This window comes from Saccopteryx leptura, chromosome 1 (genome assembly GCF_036850995.1).
Source record: "Saccopteryx leptura isolate mSacLep1 chromosome 1, mSacLep1_pri_phased_curated, whole genome shotgun sequence".
Classification (NCBI taxonomy): domain Eukaryota; kingdom Metazoa; phylum Chordata; class Mammalia; order Chiroptera; family Emballonuridae; genus Saccopteryx; species Saccopteryx leptura.
This window is the reverse complement of record NC_089503.1, coordinates 313,567,586-313,586,493: the sequence shown is the minus strand read 5'-3', so window position 1 is coordinate 313,586,493 and position 18,908 is coordinate 313,567,586. Positions and strand designations below refer to the sequence as shown.

Here is an 18,908-nt window from a genome sequence, read left to right as displayed (position 1 = left end):
CCGGGCCAACTTTGCTCCAATGGAGCCTTGGCTGCAGGAGGGGAAGAGAGACAGAGAGGAAGGAGAGGGGGAGGGGTGGAGAAGCAGATGGGCGCTTCTCCTGTGTGCCCTGGCTGGGAATCAAACCCAGGACTCCTGCACGCCAGGCCGATGTTCTACCACTGAGCCAACCAGCCAGGGCCAATAAACTCCATTTTAAACAGAAATATCAAATAGATGGTTAGCTGGGTCTGGAACTCAGGAGATGGTAAGGATAGGCAGAGAAATGAGTCATCAGTATAGGACAGGAAGCAACTGAAGCTGTGGGAATAAATCAGACAACCCAGCGAGAATGCACTGAGTAAAAAGAGAGCCCAGAACAAAACCCTGAGGAACATCAACTTTCAAGTGCTAGCCAGAGAGAAAACTATAAAAGAGACTAGCAAAAAACATCAAGAGAGATAGGAGAAAATTTTAAGAGAATTGGAATTACTGAAACCAAAAGTGTAACAATAAAAAGGAAGTGGACAACCATCAGATACTAATAGGTCATGTCAAATGAAAACCAAAAAGTCCACTGTAATTAGCTACAAGGACATCATTGCTGATCCTGCTGAGAAACAAGAGATGATTCTGAGGGCAGAAAACTACTTCTAGGAGTTTGGCTATAAAGGAAAAGATATGGGAGTGGAAAGGGTTGGATGGTCAGGGACCAGTGAGAGTCTGGGTCCAGGTGGAAGAAATTCAGGACTGAGCCTAGAAGGGCTTAGATCCTTCACCCCTCTCACAGTCTGATGTCACAAATTTTTTTCTAGCCTCAACATTCTCTCCCTTCATTGATGCTTTTTATAAGTCTCTACAAGGTGGCAGGGATGAAACAACCACCTGTGATTTACTCAAGGTCAAGGACTGACCAACCATAACTGAGTTATCTTTATATCCCCAATGTCTAGTGCCAAATAAATACCAAACAGATGTATGATAAATGCAAGAGTGAGTGACTGAATTCACGGCCTCTAAAACCTGCTCTTGCATTTTTCTCCAACCTCACCTCCTGCAAAATACCTAGAAGCTTAAAAGACTCACCGAACAACTCACTGCCCTGAATTAAAATAAGCGCTTTCATGCTGCTATACTGGCCTGGCAACCCGTTCACTTGGCAGATCCTTTGAAGATAAGCATATATGACACCTTTCTGCCCTCCCTGCCACGCAACCACTCTGCCTGACCTTTATTGCCACACTGTTAGTATAGTTGTTTGTGGTATGTTGTGTCTGATTCCCTTACCAGACTGTAGGAGCCACTTAAAATGGAATGGGAGGCCCCGGCATGCGGGGGACCCAGGTTCGATTCCCGGCCAGGGCACATAGGAGAAGCACCCATCTGCTTCTCCACCCCCCCTCCTTCCTCTCTGTCTCTCTCTTCCCCTCCCGCAGCCAAGGCTCCATTGGAGCAAAGATGGCCCGGGCGCTGAGGATGGCTCCTTGGCCTCTGCCCCAGGCGCTAGAGTGGCTCTGGTTGTGGCAGAGCGACGCCCCGGAGGGGCAGAGCATCACCCCCTGGTGGGCAGAGCCTTGCCCCTGGTGGGCATGACGGGTGGATCCTGGTCGGGCACATGCGGGAGTCTGTCTGACTGTCTCTCCCCGTTTCCAGCTTCAGAAAAATACAAAAAAAAAAAAAAAAAAGGAATGGGAGCTGTCATCCCAGAGGAACTGCCTTGTACATCTTATTCCTCAAACCTCTGGAATGTAAAAACAGGGCAAAATAACCTTTGGACTGAGCCTAAAGCAGCAGTGTATTCCAAATAAGTTTGCAAAGATAACAGGAAAGCAGACCTTACAACTAGGACAGAAAATTAAAGGCAATCTTTAGAATTAGTATCACCTATGTTATCTTAGCTGCACCTATTGAAATTCCTTTCTTATTAATACCCATAAAAAGCCCTTCCTTCCATTCAAGTAATTGTTCCCCTCCCCTTTCTCATAAATACTCTTTGCCTTCACCTCCTAATTGGAACACTATTTGGGTTTGTGCCTGAAACAGTGCTTCCTGATTGGATGTCAATAAATTTTTGTTGCCTTTCACTTTAGCCTTTTATTCTTTTTTTTTTTTTTTTTTTTTTTTTTTTTTTTTTTTTTTACAGAGGCAGAGATAGACAGGGACAGACAGACAGGAACAGAGAGAGATGAGAAGCATCAATCATCAGTTTCTCATTGCGCGTTGCGACTTCTTAGTTGTTCATTGATTGCTTTCTCACATGTGCCTTGACTGCGGGCCTTCAGCAGACTGAGTAACCCCCTGCTGGAGCCAGCGACCTTGGGTCCAAGCTGGCGAGCTCTTTGTTCAAGCCAGATGAGCCCACGCTCAAGCTGGCGACCTCGGGGTCTCGGACCTGGGTCCTTCCGCATCCCAGTCCGACGCTCTATCCACTGCGCCACCACCTGGTCAGGCTAACCTTTTATTCTTAGGTGAAGAATCCCCAGTGCTCAAATAGCTCTCCCATTAGGTGAAACATGAGAATTTGCTCAGTGTACTGAAAAGAACATTAGAGTAAAAATCTGAATTTTAATCTCAACTCTTACGATCTAGGACAAATCTCTCTCAATCTATTTCTTCATCCTTTTAAAAAGAAAAAAAAAATAAGATGCCATCATTAGTACGTCTCTCAGAGGATCTGAATTCTCCCCCTGCCTTTTAGAGATTTGGATCTGTCTAGATCCCTAATTCAATGGGTCAGCAAATAAAATAACTACTATGTGTGAGAAACACTTCTTCTGACAAGGAAAATCCTTGTTCATTGCTACTCCCCCTGGTGTCCTCTTGCCTTCCTCCCCTATGCATTAATACTGTCTTTTTAACCCATTACTTCTACTTTTTTCTTCCTCTAAAAAAGTCATAGCATAAATGTGGTCCCTATCAAGCCAACACATGTGTGACTTCACAAGATGACAGATCTCAGGGATGGGAAATGAAGACTTAAGTCGGAATGGGAGTGTGTGCATGTGTAAATGTGGCCAGATACAAATACCTAACGATGTGAGATATATAACGTGCGAGTGCAACTTCTACCAAATCACTCTTAATAAACTCAGGGAATCATATTTGTTGATGATAAGAACATCAAAGGAATCCCGTTGTCTCTGATGGACTGGGTCATTCTTCCTGGACTAAGGAGGGGCCAAGCAGGTGAACTAGCATTGAAGGTAGTGGTTCTAAACCAAGTGTCTTCTATGCTGGCGTGCTGCAATCAGTTTAGGACCTGCCACTAGTAACTGGTCACTAAATACAAAGTTTCAACTGTACAAATAATTTTTAAATATGTAAATTACAATAATTATCTCTATAATCATATCACTTTCATTCATTTGTTTTCAATGTGCTTTCTCGAATGAAAGAAAAAAAGGCAGAGTTAAAGTCACTGTGTTAGAAACTGCAGACAACAGGCCTACTTATCTAATATTCCTGTTAGGAAGTATAGGGATGTCTTACTTCATAAAAAAGCACTGGGGTCTCTGACCATTCTAGGTCTTCCCAAGGAGTGTGTTACACATGTATCATTACATTAGTCATGGCAGAAAAGAGGCACAGCCCCTCTGCAATCAGACATCTCCATCTACATATCCCAGGGGTCTCCTTTGATATTAAACCCTTTTTAGCAGAATCTGCTTTAGAAAAGACAGGGGAGTGAAAGGAAGTGGTGACTGAGACCAGTATTTCATAGTTATATCTTCTGGGGAGCACAGGGCACATCTCTCTCAGTGAGTAGACTTCCAACAGACTTAGGACAGGGTACAGATTTACAGAAACCAGGCATCTGCCAGCCAAAAAGACTTCCTACCCACATGGAAACAATATTAAGTCCAGAGGTGGGCAGAAGTTGTTGCTAGTGCCTCCTGACCTCAGTAAAACAGCTCCCAGAGAAAGAGGGCGCACTATCTCTGAACACAGAAAGGAACAAGTGGTTACCTACTAGCAAAATAAGCAGGATGCTGGGGCTGCTTCTGAGTATGTGGAACAGAGCTGCTAAGCTAGCAGGAAGAGCAGGCTGTCCAGCAGAGGGGACATCATCCAGTTCTTCATAGCTGCTGTTTTCCCAGGAGAACCAAAGTTCCAGGACACGATGCCCAAACCTACTCATCAGCTCTGGATACAACAGGAAGAACCTGAGTAGGAGGGAGTGGTGGGTGTAGATGAGGCACAGGTCTGGGATGTCCTCTAAAAATTTGCTGATGGCACTGACCACAGCCTGGAGGCAAGGAAAGAAAGGGGCTAAAATATACTTTGCAGAAGACCCAAGAGAACCCAATAAACATAGCAGGCATGACTGGGAAAAATGTACTAGCATCTCAGTACTCTAGAATATCTTCACTGGCTCATCCCAGTGCCCTCTTTTGAGAAGACAACTCTACTATGCTTACCCCATTTCTCAACTGGGGATAATTTTGCTACCCAGGGACACTGAGAAACATTTAGACATTTTTGATGGTCTTAACCCGGGAAATACTACTGACATCTAGTGGGAGAGAGCAGAGATACTACTAAATAGCACAAAAAACACAACAGTTTTCATCTCTGGGGAAACACAACCAGTGAGGGTCCTCACATACACTCAGGAGTGTCTCATCATACTAGAAAGCTCAAATTCTATTAAAGATCAATAGGATTGTATCAAAAGAACTTAGGAATTACTATAAATAGGCTCCCACTGGCCAAAGAGAGAACAATTTGAGCCTTAAAAGTATAACTACTGTGAATTGAAACACATCAATTTTTTTTTTTTTAGCAAGAGAGAGAGAGAGAGAGAAAGTGAGACAGAGAAGAAGGAAGAAAAATGAGAAGCAACAACTTGTTGCGGCACCTTAGTTATTCAGATTGCTTTCCCATATGTGCCTTGATGGGGGGGGGGTGTGAAATTGTTACAGTGACCCCTTGCTCAAGCCAGCGACCTTTGGGCTCAAGCCAGTGACCATGGGGTCATGTCTATGATCCCAGGCTCAAGCTGGCGACCCAGCGCTCAAACCAATGACATCAAGGTTTCGAATCTGGTTTCTCAGCATCCCAGGCCGGCACTCAATCCACTGCACCACTGCCACATCAGGCAAAAACACATCAAATATTTTTAAATCCCTGAGTTCATAACAGCACTAAAAAAACTTCCTTTGTTACCTTTAAAGAATGCTAGGCAACCAGTTCATTTTTTTAAAAAACTGGTAATTAAAAAGAAGTCTTTTTGTTGATTTTAGAGAGAGCAGATGAGAGAGGGAAACAAACATCAATTTGTTGTTCATTTATTTATGCATTTATTGGTTGATTCTTGCATATGCTGTGACCAGGGATCATACCTGCAACCTTGGTGCATCAGGATGATGCTCTGAGTTACCTGGGCCAGGCAAAACTGGTAATTAAAGAAAAAGAATCAAGCATTTAATGTCTTCTTCCTATATAATCTACCATTCATAGTAACCATGTAGTTAATATTGAAAGTTACCTTTTGCCTGACCAAGTGGTGGCAAAGTGGATAGTGTCAGCCTAGGACACAGAAAACCCATGTTCAAAATCCTGAGGTCATCAGCTTGAGCATGGGCTCATCCAGCTTGAGCATGGGCCCATCCAGCTCATGGGCTCATCCGGCTTGAGTGTGGGCTCACCAGCTTGAGCACAGGGTTGCTGGCTTGTAGCCCAAAGTCACTGGCTTGAGCCAGGGGTCACTGGCTTGAGCCAGGGGTCACTGGCTTGGCTGGAGCCCCCAGGTCAAAGCACATATGAGAAAGTAATCAATTAACAACTAAGGTGTGGCAACAAAGAATTGATGCTTATCTCTCTCCCTTCCTGTCTGTCTGTCCCTATCTGTCCCTCTCTTTGTCTCTTTTGCTTAAAAAAAAAAGTTTCTTTTTATACAAGTATTCCTGTAATAAACAAAGAGAATAACAGAATTAGGATATTATTATTTTACAATCCCTAATGAATTCATGAATCAAGGCATTGATCACCAATAGCTACTAATACGATAAAAAGAGAAACAATGGGACATTGTATAACTATGTCCATCTTTTTTTAAATTTTTCTTTCTTTTTTTTTTTTTTTAGTGAGAGGAGGGGAGATAGTGAGACAGACTCCCACATGCGCCCCAACCGGGATGCACCTGGTAACCCCATATGGGGCTAACACTCAAGTACTGAGCTATTCTTAGTGCCTGAGGCTGACATGCTCAGACCAACCAAGCTATCCTCAGAGCCTGGGGCCACACTCAAAGCATTTGAGCCACTGTCTGTGGAAGTGGAAGAGGGAAAGGTACAGGGAAAGAAGGGGAAGAGAAGCACATGGTCACTTCTCCTGGATGCCCTGACAGGGAATCGAATCCAGGAGGTCCATATACTGGGCCAACGCTCTGTCCACTGAGCCACTGGCCAGGGCCACCTATACTTGTCTTACTTGAAAACCCATTGCACTTTCACTATACCTTCAGGTTTGCTTTTATCACATTTGCCCCAACAATAACCAAAAGAGGCAAAATTAATAGTCAGTGAAGAAAGAGTATCCGGGCCTGACCTGTGGTGGTGCAGTGGATAAAGTGTCGACCTGGAAATGCTGAGGTCACCGGTTCGAAACCCTGGGCTTGCCTGGTCAAGACACATATGGGAGTTGATGCTTCCAGCTCCTCCCCCCGTCTCTCTCTCCTCTCTCTCTCTCTCTCTCTCCTCTCTAAAATGAGTAAATAAAAAAGTTTTTTAAAAAAAAAGAAAAAAAGAAAGAGTATCCTTGGGTTGAGATTGAAGGGTCTACATCTAAGGCATAGAAGCAATCTTCGGTGAAAAAGGGGAGAGATTCAGTGATGAATCAGACATAAGCCTTGATCCCCAAGAGTATTTATAAAGAAGCTGGAGAGAAAAAACTTGTATACACACAACTAGTATAAAAAGTGATTTGAGATCAGCCTGATTTACAATGATTTGGGTCCCACCAACCTAGTTTGTTTGATAAACTGTTACCAGAAGAAAATATTTCACACTTCTCTCTTTCTGCACAAACCAAAGTTGGCACTAAGAAAAGAGTCTTAGGCCTGACCTGTGGTGGTGCAGTGGATAAAGCATCAACCTGGAATGCTGAGGTCACCAGTTCAAAACCCCGGCCTTGCTTGGTCAAGGTACATATGGGAGTTGATGCTTCCTGCTCCTCCCCCCACCTTCTCTCTCTCTCTCTTTCTCTCCCCTCTCTAAAATGAATAAACAAAATCTTTAGAAAAAAAAAGAGCCTTGGGGCCTGACCAGGCGGGGGTGCAGTGGATAGAGCGACGGACTGGGATGTGGAGGACCCAGGTTCGAGACCCCGAGGTTGCCAGCTTGAGCATGGGCTCATCTGGTTTGAGCAAGGCTCACCAGCTTGAGCCCAAGGTTGCTGGCTCGAGCAAAGGGTCACTCGGTCTGCTGTAGCCTCCTGGTCAAGGCACATATGAGAAATTAATCAATGAACAACTAAGGAGCCACAACGAAGAATTGATGTTTCTCATCTCTCTCCCTTCCTGTCTGTCTGTCCCTCTCTCTGACTCTGTCTCTGCCACCAAAAAAAAAAAAAAAAAAAAAAGAGCCTTGGGAGTTGCTCAAGTCTGAGTTGGAATCCTGGCTTCCCCATCGATTAACTGTGTAGCCTAGAGAAAATAACTTTAACCTAAGTCTTGATTTTCTTGCTTGTGAAAAAGGAAATAATAATCTCTGAATTCCAGGATTGTTAAGAGAATTAGCTAAATTGCACAGGTTAGATGTATCAGCATGCTACCCCCTATACCTCCCACCCCCCAACTCTCTCTCTCCTTCTCCCCCGCCCCGAGCCCTTTCTCCATACATATAACACCATGGTCTCCCAAGGAATTGTAATGTACACACAGACGCAGGAGAAAGAAGAGTCCCAGGCATTTCAGCCCATACCTCATCTAGTGCATCCTCTTTGTCCTGGCAGGTTGCAAGCAGATAGATGGATGCTCTGAAGACCACAAGGGGAGGGCGCTCACCCTGGTCCTGCAGAGAAAGGAGGAAGCTTCGCACAGCCACAAATAAGTCAGCCTCTGAGACAAACCTGCCAACCAGAGAGTGAGTGAGAAAGGCAAAGATAGCTCTCCTGCCTTGCCACATCATCCCTTAGCCAGTGTCATTCTGCTATAGCATGTACACACCCTAATGACCCCTTGCACAGTGTGCCATATACACTAACAAAGCATTATCACATCTACAACACATGGTTTTTTTGTTTTCTGGGTTTTTAGTGAGAGAGACAGAGGAACAGATAAGGACAGAAAGACAGGAAGGAGAGAGATGAAAAGCATAAATTCTGCACTGTGGCACCTTAGTTATTCATTGATTGCTTACTCATATGTGCCTTGACCAGGGGGCTACAGTAGAGCCAGTGACCCCTTGCTCAAGCCAGCAACCTAGGGCTCAAGCCAGCAAGCCCATGCTCAAGCTGGTGACCTTGGGGCTTCGAACCTGGGTCCTGTGCATCACAATCTGATGCTCTATCCAATGTGCCACTGTCTAGGCAGGCTGTACAACACATGGTTTTATGCTTTGTGCAAGGCTCTGTTAGGGACCAGAGACTCCTCATTCACACCTTGAAGTGTATCATCAGTTAGCTGGACCAGCATTGTTAAATACTACTTCTGGGGTTCAGGAGGCCCTGCTCTGGCAGCCAGTGCACTCCTCTCTCTCTCTTTTTTTTAAAGATTTTATTTATTGATTTTTAGAGAAAGGAGACAGGAAGGGAGGGCAGGGAGAAACGGGAAGCATCAACTCATAGTAGCTGCTTCTCCTATGTGCCTTGACCAGGCAAGCAAGCCAGGGTTTCGAACTGGCAACCTCAGCATTCCAGGTCGACACTTTATCTACTGCACCATCACAGGTCAAAACACCCCTCTCTTCTTGTATTTATCATTAAACATGTATGTTCAATCAGCTAATGTCTGGGGTTGGGAGATTTCTATGCTTGCATATGCAAGGGAGATGGGGGTAAGAAGGAAACTAACTTTTTACTACATTTTTTTTATATCTTATTATTTTTTTTTTTTTGTGAGACAAACAGAAAGGGAGAGAGATGAGAAGCATCAATTCTTCATTGTAGCACCTAGCTGTTCATTGATTGCTTTCTCATATGTGCCTTGACTGGGGAGCTATAGCAGAGCCGGTGACTCCTTGCTAAAGCCAGCAACCTTTCAGCTCAAGCCAGCGACCATGGGGTCATGTCCATGATCCCATGCTTAAGCCAGCAACCCCACACTCAAGCTGGTGAGCCCGCACTCAAGCCAGTTGAGCCTGCGCTCAAGCCGGCTACCTCGGGTTTCGAACCTGGGTCCTCAGCATCCCTGGCCAACACTATCCACTGTGCAACTGCCTGGTCAGGCTAGATCTTAAATTTTTTACCATGAGCCTGTCTCACCTATCAGATTAAGTGCCCAAAAACAAAAACAAATTTCTTTTTAATGGGTAATATGCCTAACCAGTTGTGGCACAGTAGATAAAGCATCAGTCCAGAACTTTAAGGTTGCCTGTTCAAAGCCCCGAGGTTGTTGGCTCTGAGTGTGGGCTTGTCAGCATGGGGTCACTGGCTTAAGTGGGGGATTGTCCACATGATCCCAAGCTTGCCAGCTTGAACATTCCCTCTTTCACTGCCACCTTGGCATATTAGAACAATGCTATAACAACCAAGCTATCCAGCCAGGGATGCCCACCCTGTAATTTTTTTTATTTATTTTTAAAATTTTATTTATTGATTTTTTTTTTTTTTTTACAGAGACAGAGAGAGGGATAGACAGGGACAGACAGACAGGTACGGAGAGATGAGAAGCATCAATCATTAGTTTTTCCTTGTGTGTTGCAACACCTTAGTTGTTCATTGATTGCTTTCTCATATGTGCCTTGACCACGGGCCTTCAGCAGACCAAGTAACCCCTTGCTCGAGCCAGTGACCTTGGGTTCAAGCTGGTGGGCCTTGTGGGCTTTTGCTCAAACCAGATGAGCCCGCGCTCAAGCTGGCGACCTTGGGGGTCTCGAACCTGGGTTTTCCGCATCCTAATCTGATATGCTCTATCCACTGCGTCACTGCCTGGTCAGGCTATTTATTGATTTTTAGAGAGAGGGGAGAGAGAGAGAGGAAGAGGAGGGAGAAGCAGGAAGCATCACCTCATAGTAGTTGCTTCCTGTATGAGCCTTGACCAGGCAAGCCCAGGACCTTGAGCTACCAACCCCAGGGTTCCAGGTCGACACTTTATCCACTGCGCCACCACATGTCAGGCCACCTTGTATTTTTTTTTTTTCATTTTTCTGAAGCTGGACACAGGGAGAGACAGTTAGACAGACTCCCGCATGCGCCCAACCGGGATCCACCCGGAACGCCCACCAGGGGCGACGCTCTGCCCACCAGGGGGCGATGCTCTGCCCATCCTGGGCATCGCCATGTTGCGACCAGAGCCACTCTAGCGTCTGAGGCAGAGGCTACAGAGCCATCCCCAGCGCCCGGGCCATCTTTGCTCCAATGGAGCCTTGGCTGCAGGAGGGGAAGAGAAAGACAGAGAGGAAAGCGCGGCAGAGGGGTGGAGAAGCAAATGGGCGCTTCTCCTGTGTGCCCTGGCCGGGAATTGAACCCGGGTCCTCTGCACACTAGGCTGTATTTTTTTTAAAAAAAGAGCATATATGTGGCCCTGGCTAGTTTGCCTAGTGGTAGAGCATCAGCCGGTGTACAGAAGTCCCAGGTTTGATTCCCAGTCAGGGCACACATAGAGGTGCTCATCTGCTTCTCCACCCCTCCCGCTCTTGCTTCTCTCTCTCTGTCCTTGTCTCTATTTCTTCCCCTCTCCTCCCACAGCCATGGCTTGATTAGTGAGGTGGCCCTGGATGCTGAGGATGGCTCCATGGCCTCTGCCTCAGGCACTAAAAAATGGCTTCAGTTGCAATGGAGCAACATCCCAGATGGGCAAAGCATTGCTCCCTTGTGGGCTTGCCAGGTGCATACCAGTTGGGGCACATGCGGGAGTCTGTCTCTGCCTCCCCTCCTCATTAAAAAAAAAAAAAAAAAAGAGCACACATGTTATTTATGTGTTTATTAATGCACGGACTAGTTCATGGAAAGTTTCTAACAGTAGTTGCCTCTAGCAGGTGTATGTAGAAGTATTTTAACTTTCTTTTTTGTATTTTTCTGAAGTGAAAAGCGGGGAGGCAGAGAGACAGACTCCCACATACGCCCAACTGAGATCCACCTGGCATGCCCACCAGGGGACAATGCTCTGCCCATCTCGGGTGTTGCTCCATTGCAACCAGAGCCATTCTAGCGCCTGAGGCAGAGGCCATCGACCATCCTCAAAGCCAGGTCAATTTTGCTCCAATGGAGCCATGGTTGTGGGAAGGGAAGAGAAGATAGAGAGAAAAGGAGAGGGAGAAGGGTGGAGAAGCAGATGGACGCTTCTTCTGTGTACCCTGGACAGGAATTGAACTGGGACTGCCACACGCCGGGCCAATGCTCTACCACTGAGCCAGCCAGTCAGGGCCAGTATTTCAAAAATTTTTTTAATCATGGTTTATATATATATATATATATATATATATATATATATATATATATATATATATAATGTATATATATATGTGTGTGTGTGTGTGTGTGTGTATATATATATTTTTTTTTTATTTTTTTTAGAGAGACAGAGAGAGAGTCAGAGAGAGGGATAGACAGGGACAGACAGACAGGAACGGAGAGAGATGAGAAGCATCAATCATTAGTTTTTTGTTGTGACACCTTAGTTGTTCATTGATTGCTTTCTCATATGTGCCTTGACCGTGGGCCTTCAGCAAACTGAGTAACCCCTTGTTTGAGCCAGCGACCTTGGGTCCAAGCTGATGAGCTTTGCTCAAACCAGATGAGCCCGTGTTCAAGCTGGCGACCTCGGGGTCTCGAACCTGGGTCTTCCACATCCCAGTCCGATGATCTATCTACTGTGCCACCGCCTGGTCAGACCAGTATTTCAATTTTAAACCCAATCATTTTACTTAAAGTTTTACAATACACATGATTTTAAAAAATAAGAAAAAAATCTTTTATACCTGACCTATGGTGGCACAGTGGATAAAGCATCAACCTGCAATGCTGAGGTCTCCTGTTCAAAACACTGGGCTTGCCTGGTCAAGGCACACATAAGAAGCAACTACTGGCCCTGGCTGGTTGGCTCAGTGGTAGAGCGTCAGCCTGTGTGCCGGCCAGGGCACACAGGAGAGGCGCCCATCTGCCTCTCCACCCCTCCCCCTCTCCTTCCTCTCTGTCTCTCTCTTCCCCTCCCGCAGCCGAGGCTCCATTGGAGCAAAGATGGCCCGGGCGCTGGGGATGGCTCCTTGGCCTCTGCCCGAGGCGCTGGAGTGGCTCTGGTCGCAACAGAGCGACGCCCTGGAGGGGCAGAGCATCGCCCCCTGGTGGGCAGAGCGTGGCCCCCCTGGTGGGCGTGACGGGTGGATCCCAGTCGGGCGTGTGCGGGAGTCTGTCTGACTGTCTCTCCCGGTTTCCAGCTTCAGAAAAAATAAATAAATAAATAAATAAATAAATAAATAAAATAAGCAACTACTATGAGTTGATACTCCCTGCTGCCCCTTCTCTCTCTCTCTCTCTCTCTCTCTCGCGTGCATGCACGTGCTCTCAAATCAATAAATAAAATCTTTAAAATACTTTTTAAAATATTGTAAAATAAAAAAATATATATTGTAAAATAAAAAAAAAAGAATGCTTTAAAGAATTATTTGGGCTTGACCAGGCGGTGGCACAGTGGATAGAGCGTCAGACTGGGATGCAGAAGGCCTAGGCTCAAGACCCCAAGGTCGCCAGCTTGAGTGCAGGCTCATCTGATGTGAGCAAAGCTCACCAGCTTGGACCCAAGGTTGCTGGCTTGAGCAAGGGGTTACTCGGTCTGCTGTAGCCCCCGGTCAAGGCACATACGAGATGGCAATCAATGAACAACTAAGGTGCTGTAATGAAAAATTGATGCTTCTCATTTCTCTCCCTTCCTGTTTGTCCCTATCAGTCCCTCTTTCTGACTCTATCTCTGCCTCTGTAAAAAAAAAAAAAAAAAAAAAAATCATTTGGGTCAAGTAATTTTTTTTAATTTTTCCATTGATTTGAAAGAAAGGAAGAAAGAGATGAGGTGAGGAGAAGAGAGGGAGAGATTTAGAGAGAAGCATCAACTCGTCCCACTTGGTTGTTCCCTTTAGTTGTATACCCACTCATTGCTTCCCATACATGCCCTGACCAAGGATTGAACCCATGATATTGGTGTGCTGAGATGACACTTTTATCTACTGAGCCACCCAGCCAGGGCTCAAGTGATTTTTCAATGAGGGTGTCAAAACAATTCTTTTTTTTTTTTGTATTTTTCTGAAGTTGGAAATGGGGGAGGCAGTCAGACTCCCGCATGCGCTCGGCTGGGATCCACCTGGCACACCCACCAGGGGGCGATGCTCTGCCCATCTGGGGCATTGCTCTGTTGCAACCAGAGCCATTCTAGCGCCTGAGGCAGAGGCCATAGAGCCATCCTCAGCGCCCGGGCCAACTTTGCTCCAATGGAGCCTTGACTGCAGGAGGGGAAGAGAGAGACAGAGAGGAAGGAGAGGGGGAGGAGTGGAGAAGCAGATGGGCGCTTCTCCTGTGTGCCCTGGCCGGGAATCGAACCCGGGACTCCTGCACGCCAGGCCGATGCTCTACCACTGAGCCAACCGGTCAGGGCCCGTCAAAACAATTCAATGGGGGAAAAAATAGTCTTTTTAACAAGTGGTTCTGGAAAACCTGATCAGACATATGCAAAAGACTAAGTTGAACTCCTGCCTCACAGGATGATAAACCTATTTGTAAGAGCTAAAATTATAAAAGAATAGAACTGTAGAAAAATATATAGGGCTAAATTTTCATGACATTGGGTTAGAAAATGGTTTCTCAGAATCAACACCAAAAACACAAATAACAAAAGAATAGGCAAATTTAATCAAAATTAAAATTTCATATCAAAACAAAAAATTGTTGTGTTTTGGCCCTGGCCAGTTGGCTCAATAGTAGAGCGTCAGCCTGGCATGTGGAAGTCCTGGGTTCGATTCCCGGTCAGGGCACACAGGAGAAGTGCCTATCTGCTTCTCCACCCCTCCTCCTCTCCTTCTTCTCTCTCTCTCTCACTCTTCCCCTCCCGCAGCCAAGGCTACACTGGAGCAAAAGTTGGCCCTGGCGCTGAGGACGGCTCCATGGCCTCCACCTCAGGCTAGAATGGCTCCAGCCACAACGAAGCAACACCCCAGATGGGCAGAGCATCGCCCCCTGGCAGTTATGCTGGATGGATCCCAATCGGCACACGCAGGAGTCTGTGTGCCTCCCTGCTTCTAACTTCGGACAAATACAAAAAAATAAAAATTTGTGTTGCAAAGAATACCATCAGTAAAGTAAAAAGACATCTAACAAAATGGGAGAAAAAAATCTGCAAATCACACCTCTGATAATAACCTGTAGATAGAACATATAAAAAAAACCTCTTACAACTCAACAATAAAAGACAACTGAATTTAAAAAATGGGCAAAAGATCTGAATTTCTCCAAGAAGATAAACAACAGTCAATAAGCACATGAAAAGATGATCAACATTATTAGGTGTTGGAAAAATGCAAATCAAAACAATGCAAAAACCACTTTACACCCACTAGGATTGCTATAATCAAAAAAGATATCCTGGCCTGACCAGACGGTAGTGCAGTGGATAGAGCGTCGGACTGGGATGCAGAGGACCGAGGTTCGAGACCTCGAGGTCGCCAGCTTGAGCGCGGGCTCATCTGGTTTGAGCAAAAGCCCACCAGCTTGAACCCAAGGTCGCTGGCTCCAGCAAGGGGCTACTCGGTCTGCTGAAGGCCCGCAGTCAAGGCACATATGAGAAAGCAATCAATGAACAACTAAGGTGTTGCAACGCGCAATGAAAAACTAATGATTGATGCTTCTCATCTCTCTCCGTTCCTGTCTGTCTGTCCCTGTCTATCCCTCTCTCTGACTCACTCTCTGTCTCTGTAAAAAAAAAAAAAAAAGATATCCTGATCCGTGGTGGCACAATGGATGGGATGTAGACCTGGAATGCTGAGGTCACCAGTTGGAGGCCCCAGGCTTGCCTGGTCAAGACATATACGAGAAGCAACGAGTTTATGCTTCCTGCTCCCCAACCCCCTTTCTATCTCTCCTCTCTCTAAAATCAGTAAATTAAAAAGAAAAGATATAAAATAACAAGTGTTGACAAGGATATGGAGAAACTAGAACACTCGAATATTGATGGTGGAATTGTAAAATGCTGCAACCCTGTAAAAAAAAGTTTGAAAATTCCTCAAAAAGTTAAACATAGCCCTGGCCGGTTGGCTCAGTGGTAGAGTGTCGGCCTGGCGTGCAGGACTCCCAGGTTCGATTCCCAACCAGGGCACACAGGAGAAGCGCCCATCTGCTTCTCCACCCCCCCCCCTCTCCTTCCTCTCTGTCTCTTTTTTCCCCTCCCACAGTCAAGGCTCCACTGGAGCAAAGTTGGCCTGGGCACTGAGGATGGCTCTGTGGCCTCTGCCTCAGGTGCTAGAATGCCTCTGGTTGCAACAGAGTGACACCCCAGATGGGCAGAGCATCGCCCCCTGGTGGGTGTGCCGGGTGGATCCTGGTCAGGTGCACGCGGGAGTCTGTCTGACTGCCTCCCCGTTTCCAACTTCAGAAAAATACAAAAAAAAAAAAAAAAGAAAGTTAAACATAGTGTTAGCATGTGACTCCTCAATTCTTTAAAAAAATTTTTTTTAATGTTTAGTGTATTGATTTTTTTTTTTTTTTACAGAGACAGAGAGAGAGTCAGAGAGAGGGATAGACAAAGACAGACAGACAGGAACGGAGAGATAAGAAACATCAATCATTAGTTTTTCGTTGTGCATTGCGACACCTTAGTTGTTCATGGATTGCTTTCTCATATGTGCCTTGACCGTGGGCCTTCAGCAGACCGAGTAACCCTTTGCTCGAGCCAGTGACCTTGGATCCAAGCTGGTGAGCTTTTGCTCAAATCAGATGAGCCCGCGCTCAAGCTGGTGACCTCAGGGTCTCAAACCTGGATCCTCTGCATCCCAGTCCGATGCTCTATCCACTGCGCCACCGCCTGGTCAGGCTGTGACTCCTCAATTCTATACCTGATATATACAGTAAAGGATTGGAAAACAAATATAGTATACAATCATCCTCACAGCATAACTCTTCACAGCAGCCCGAATGCCCATCATTACATGGGTGAGTAAATAACTTACATATATACAATGGTACATTATTCAGCTGTAAAAAAGAATGAAGTAATGATACATTCTACAAATATTATGTTACTACATAAATTTCAAAACCATTATGCTAAATAAAAAGAGCTAGGCACAAAAAGTCACATATTATATGATTCCATCTATAAGAAATGTTCAGAATAGAAAAATCTATCATAGAGTCAGAATGTAGACTGTTGGTTTCCAGGAGATGAGCAGAAGAATGAATGGGGATTGTCTGCTTAATGGGTACTAAGTTTTACATTGAAGTGAAGGAAATGTTTAGGACCTTGATAGAGGTGGTGATTGTACAACAAGGTGAATTTATTAAACACCACTAAATTGTTGACTTTAAAACAGTTAATTTTTTTTTTTAGAGAGAGAGGGATAGACAGGGACAGACAGACAGGAACAAAGAGAGATGAGGAGTATCAATCATTAATTTTTCATTGCGCGTTGCAACACCTTAGTTGTTCATTGATTGCTTTCTCATATGTGCCTTGACCGCGGGCCTTCAGCAGACCGAGTAATCCCTTGCTGGAGCCAGCGACCTTAGGTTCAAGCTGCTGGGCTTTTTTCTTTTTTGCTCAAACCAGATGAGCCCGCGCTCAAGCTGGCGACCTCGGGGTCTCGAACCTGGGTCCTCTGCATCCCAGTCCAACGCTCTATCCACTGTGCCACCGCCAAAACAGTTAATTTTGTTATGTGAATTTTACCTCAATAAATAATTTTTTAAAAGCTTAAGGAAGAATAGTCCTTTGATTTTGAAATTTTAATAAATTGTACGGTAATTCTTAAAACCAAAGTAAATCACTGAAAATTTTTTCTGTACACAAACACCCTCAAGGATTACAAGAAATTCTCATTAGCATTCTAGGCCTCTCTTTCAGCACTGTGACTATCCATCTATCTTAACCTTCCTCCTCCAAGATATTAACCCCTCAGTAATACAACCCATTCCTCACTATCTCTGTATCCTCAGTGCCTAGCACCAGGTTTGGAGAAGATTCCTCTGTAAATATTTATTAAATTTATTTGGGCTGCAGACATGGGACCCAGAACTCACCAGCCACCAGCTCTGAGTACTGACCTGTCCTCGTGGATGTAGGCCAGGTAGAAGAGGAGCAGGATGCAGTACTGCCTCTGGCGAGCAGCTCCCTCCACATACTGGCAGTCGGACAGGAGGGCAAGACTTTCAGGGTTCCTGCTGCTAAGCTGGGGCAGCCCATGCTGCAGGACCTCAGACACTGCCGAGAGCTCTGGGGAGGAAATAAGCAAGAGAAAGCCACACAGAGAACAGAGGAGAGCAGGTAACGAGCACCTGGGTATCTACTCCATAAAAAGTAGTGCATAAGGCAGCAAGGGTACATGCAGGATAAAAGAAAATCAGAATCCCATCTTCCTTTATGCAGCTTTCAGCCAACTAGGACAGACTAAAGGTGACATGGATACATTTGTTCATTCATTCAACAAATGTTCACTGAGTGGCTACTCTGGGCCAGGCTGTGAGACACAGGCCTCACCTCCAGGGAGAAATAAGATAAACAGCCTGACCAGGAGGTGGCATAGTAGATAAAGTGTCGGACTGGGATGCAGAGGACCCAGGTTCAAAACCCCAGGGTCACTGGCCTGAGCATGGGCTCATCTGGTTTGAACGCGGGCTCACCAGATTGAGTGTAGGGTTGCTGGCTTGAGCGTGGGATCAAAGACATGACCCCATGGTCACTGGCTTGAGCCCAAATGTTGCTGGCTTGAAGCCCAGGATTGAGCAAGGGGTCACTCGCTCTGCTGTAGCCGCCCCCCTTTGCCTCCCCGTTTCCAGCTCATATGCCTCTCATCTCTCTCCTGTCTATCTGTCCCTCTCTCTCTCTCTGTCTCTATGACAAAAATAAGAGATAAATAACTGCAGGACATGTGACTAGTGCCATGTTCAAGTGGAAGAGGGAGTGCCTCATGCCTCCTGGAGTCAGGAAAGCAAACTCAAAGAACTGTGGAGGATGAGCAGGAACAGGCAGACAAGGAAGGGAAGAGAACCTAGGGAAGAAAGCAAGGTGTTCGGAGGCCCAGAGGCATAAGAAGACATGTCATATCTATGGGGCGGCAAGGAGCCCAGTGTGACTGCACCATCAATGAACAGATGTGGAGTGCCAGGAGTTGTGGAACTATGTAAGGAAATCTGTAGTTAGACTGTGAAGAGCTTTGATTGCAGAGTAAAGAATTTGGATTTTACTCTAAAAGCGGATTCCTAGATTTCTTATGAAACCTCAGCTTCATTAAAAAAGGGTATTTTGTGTGTATATGTGACAGAGACAGAGAGAGAGAGGGACAGATAGGGACAGACAGACAGGAAAGGAGAGAGAAGAGAAGCATTAGTTCTTCCTTGTGGCACCTTATGTGTTAATTGATTGCTTTCTCATATGTTCCTTGACAGGGGTGGGGAGGTTGAGGGGTACAGCAGAGCGAGTGACCCATTGCTCAAGCCAGCAACCTTGGGCTCAAGCCAGCGACCTTTGGAATTTAGGCTCAAGCCATCGACCATGGGGTCATGTCTATGATCCCACGCTCAAGCTAGCAACCCCACACTCAAGCTGGTGAGACCGTGCTCAAGCCGATGACCTT

At 45.7% G+C, this 18,908-nt stretch overlaps 1 protein-coding gene across 1 annotated transcript in view; it reads right to left on the bottom strand.

Annotated features, from left to right (window-relative positions):
• MEI1 (meiotic double-stranded break formation protein 1) overlaps positions 1-18,908 on the bottom strand; it is an 89,914-nt gene that overhangs the window by 32,792 nt on the left and 38,214 nt on the right. The window contains exons 18-20 of the mRNA XM_066358511.1: positions 17,380-17,548; positions 7,902-8,049; positions 3,950-4,225 (exon numbers count right to left, since the gene is read on the bottom strand). Of these exons, the coding sequence (XP_066214608.1) occupies positions 3,950-4,225; positions 7,902-8,049; positions 17,380-17,548 (593 nt within the window). The remainder of the gene's footprint in view (positions 1-3,949; positions 4,226-7,901; positions 8,050-17,379; positions 17,549-18,908) is intronic.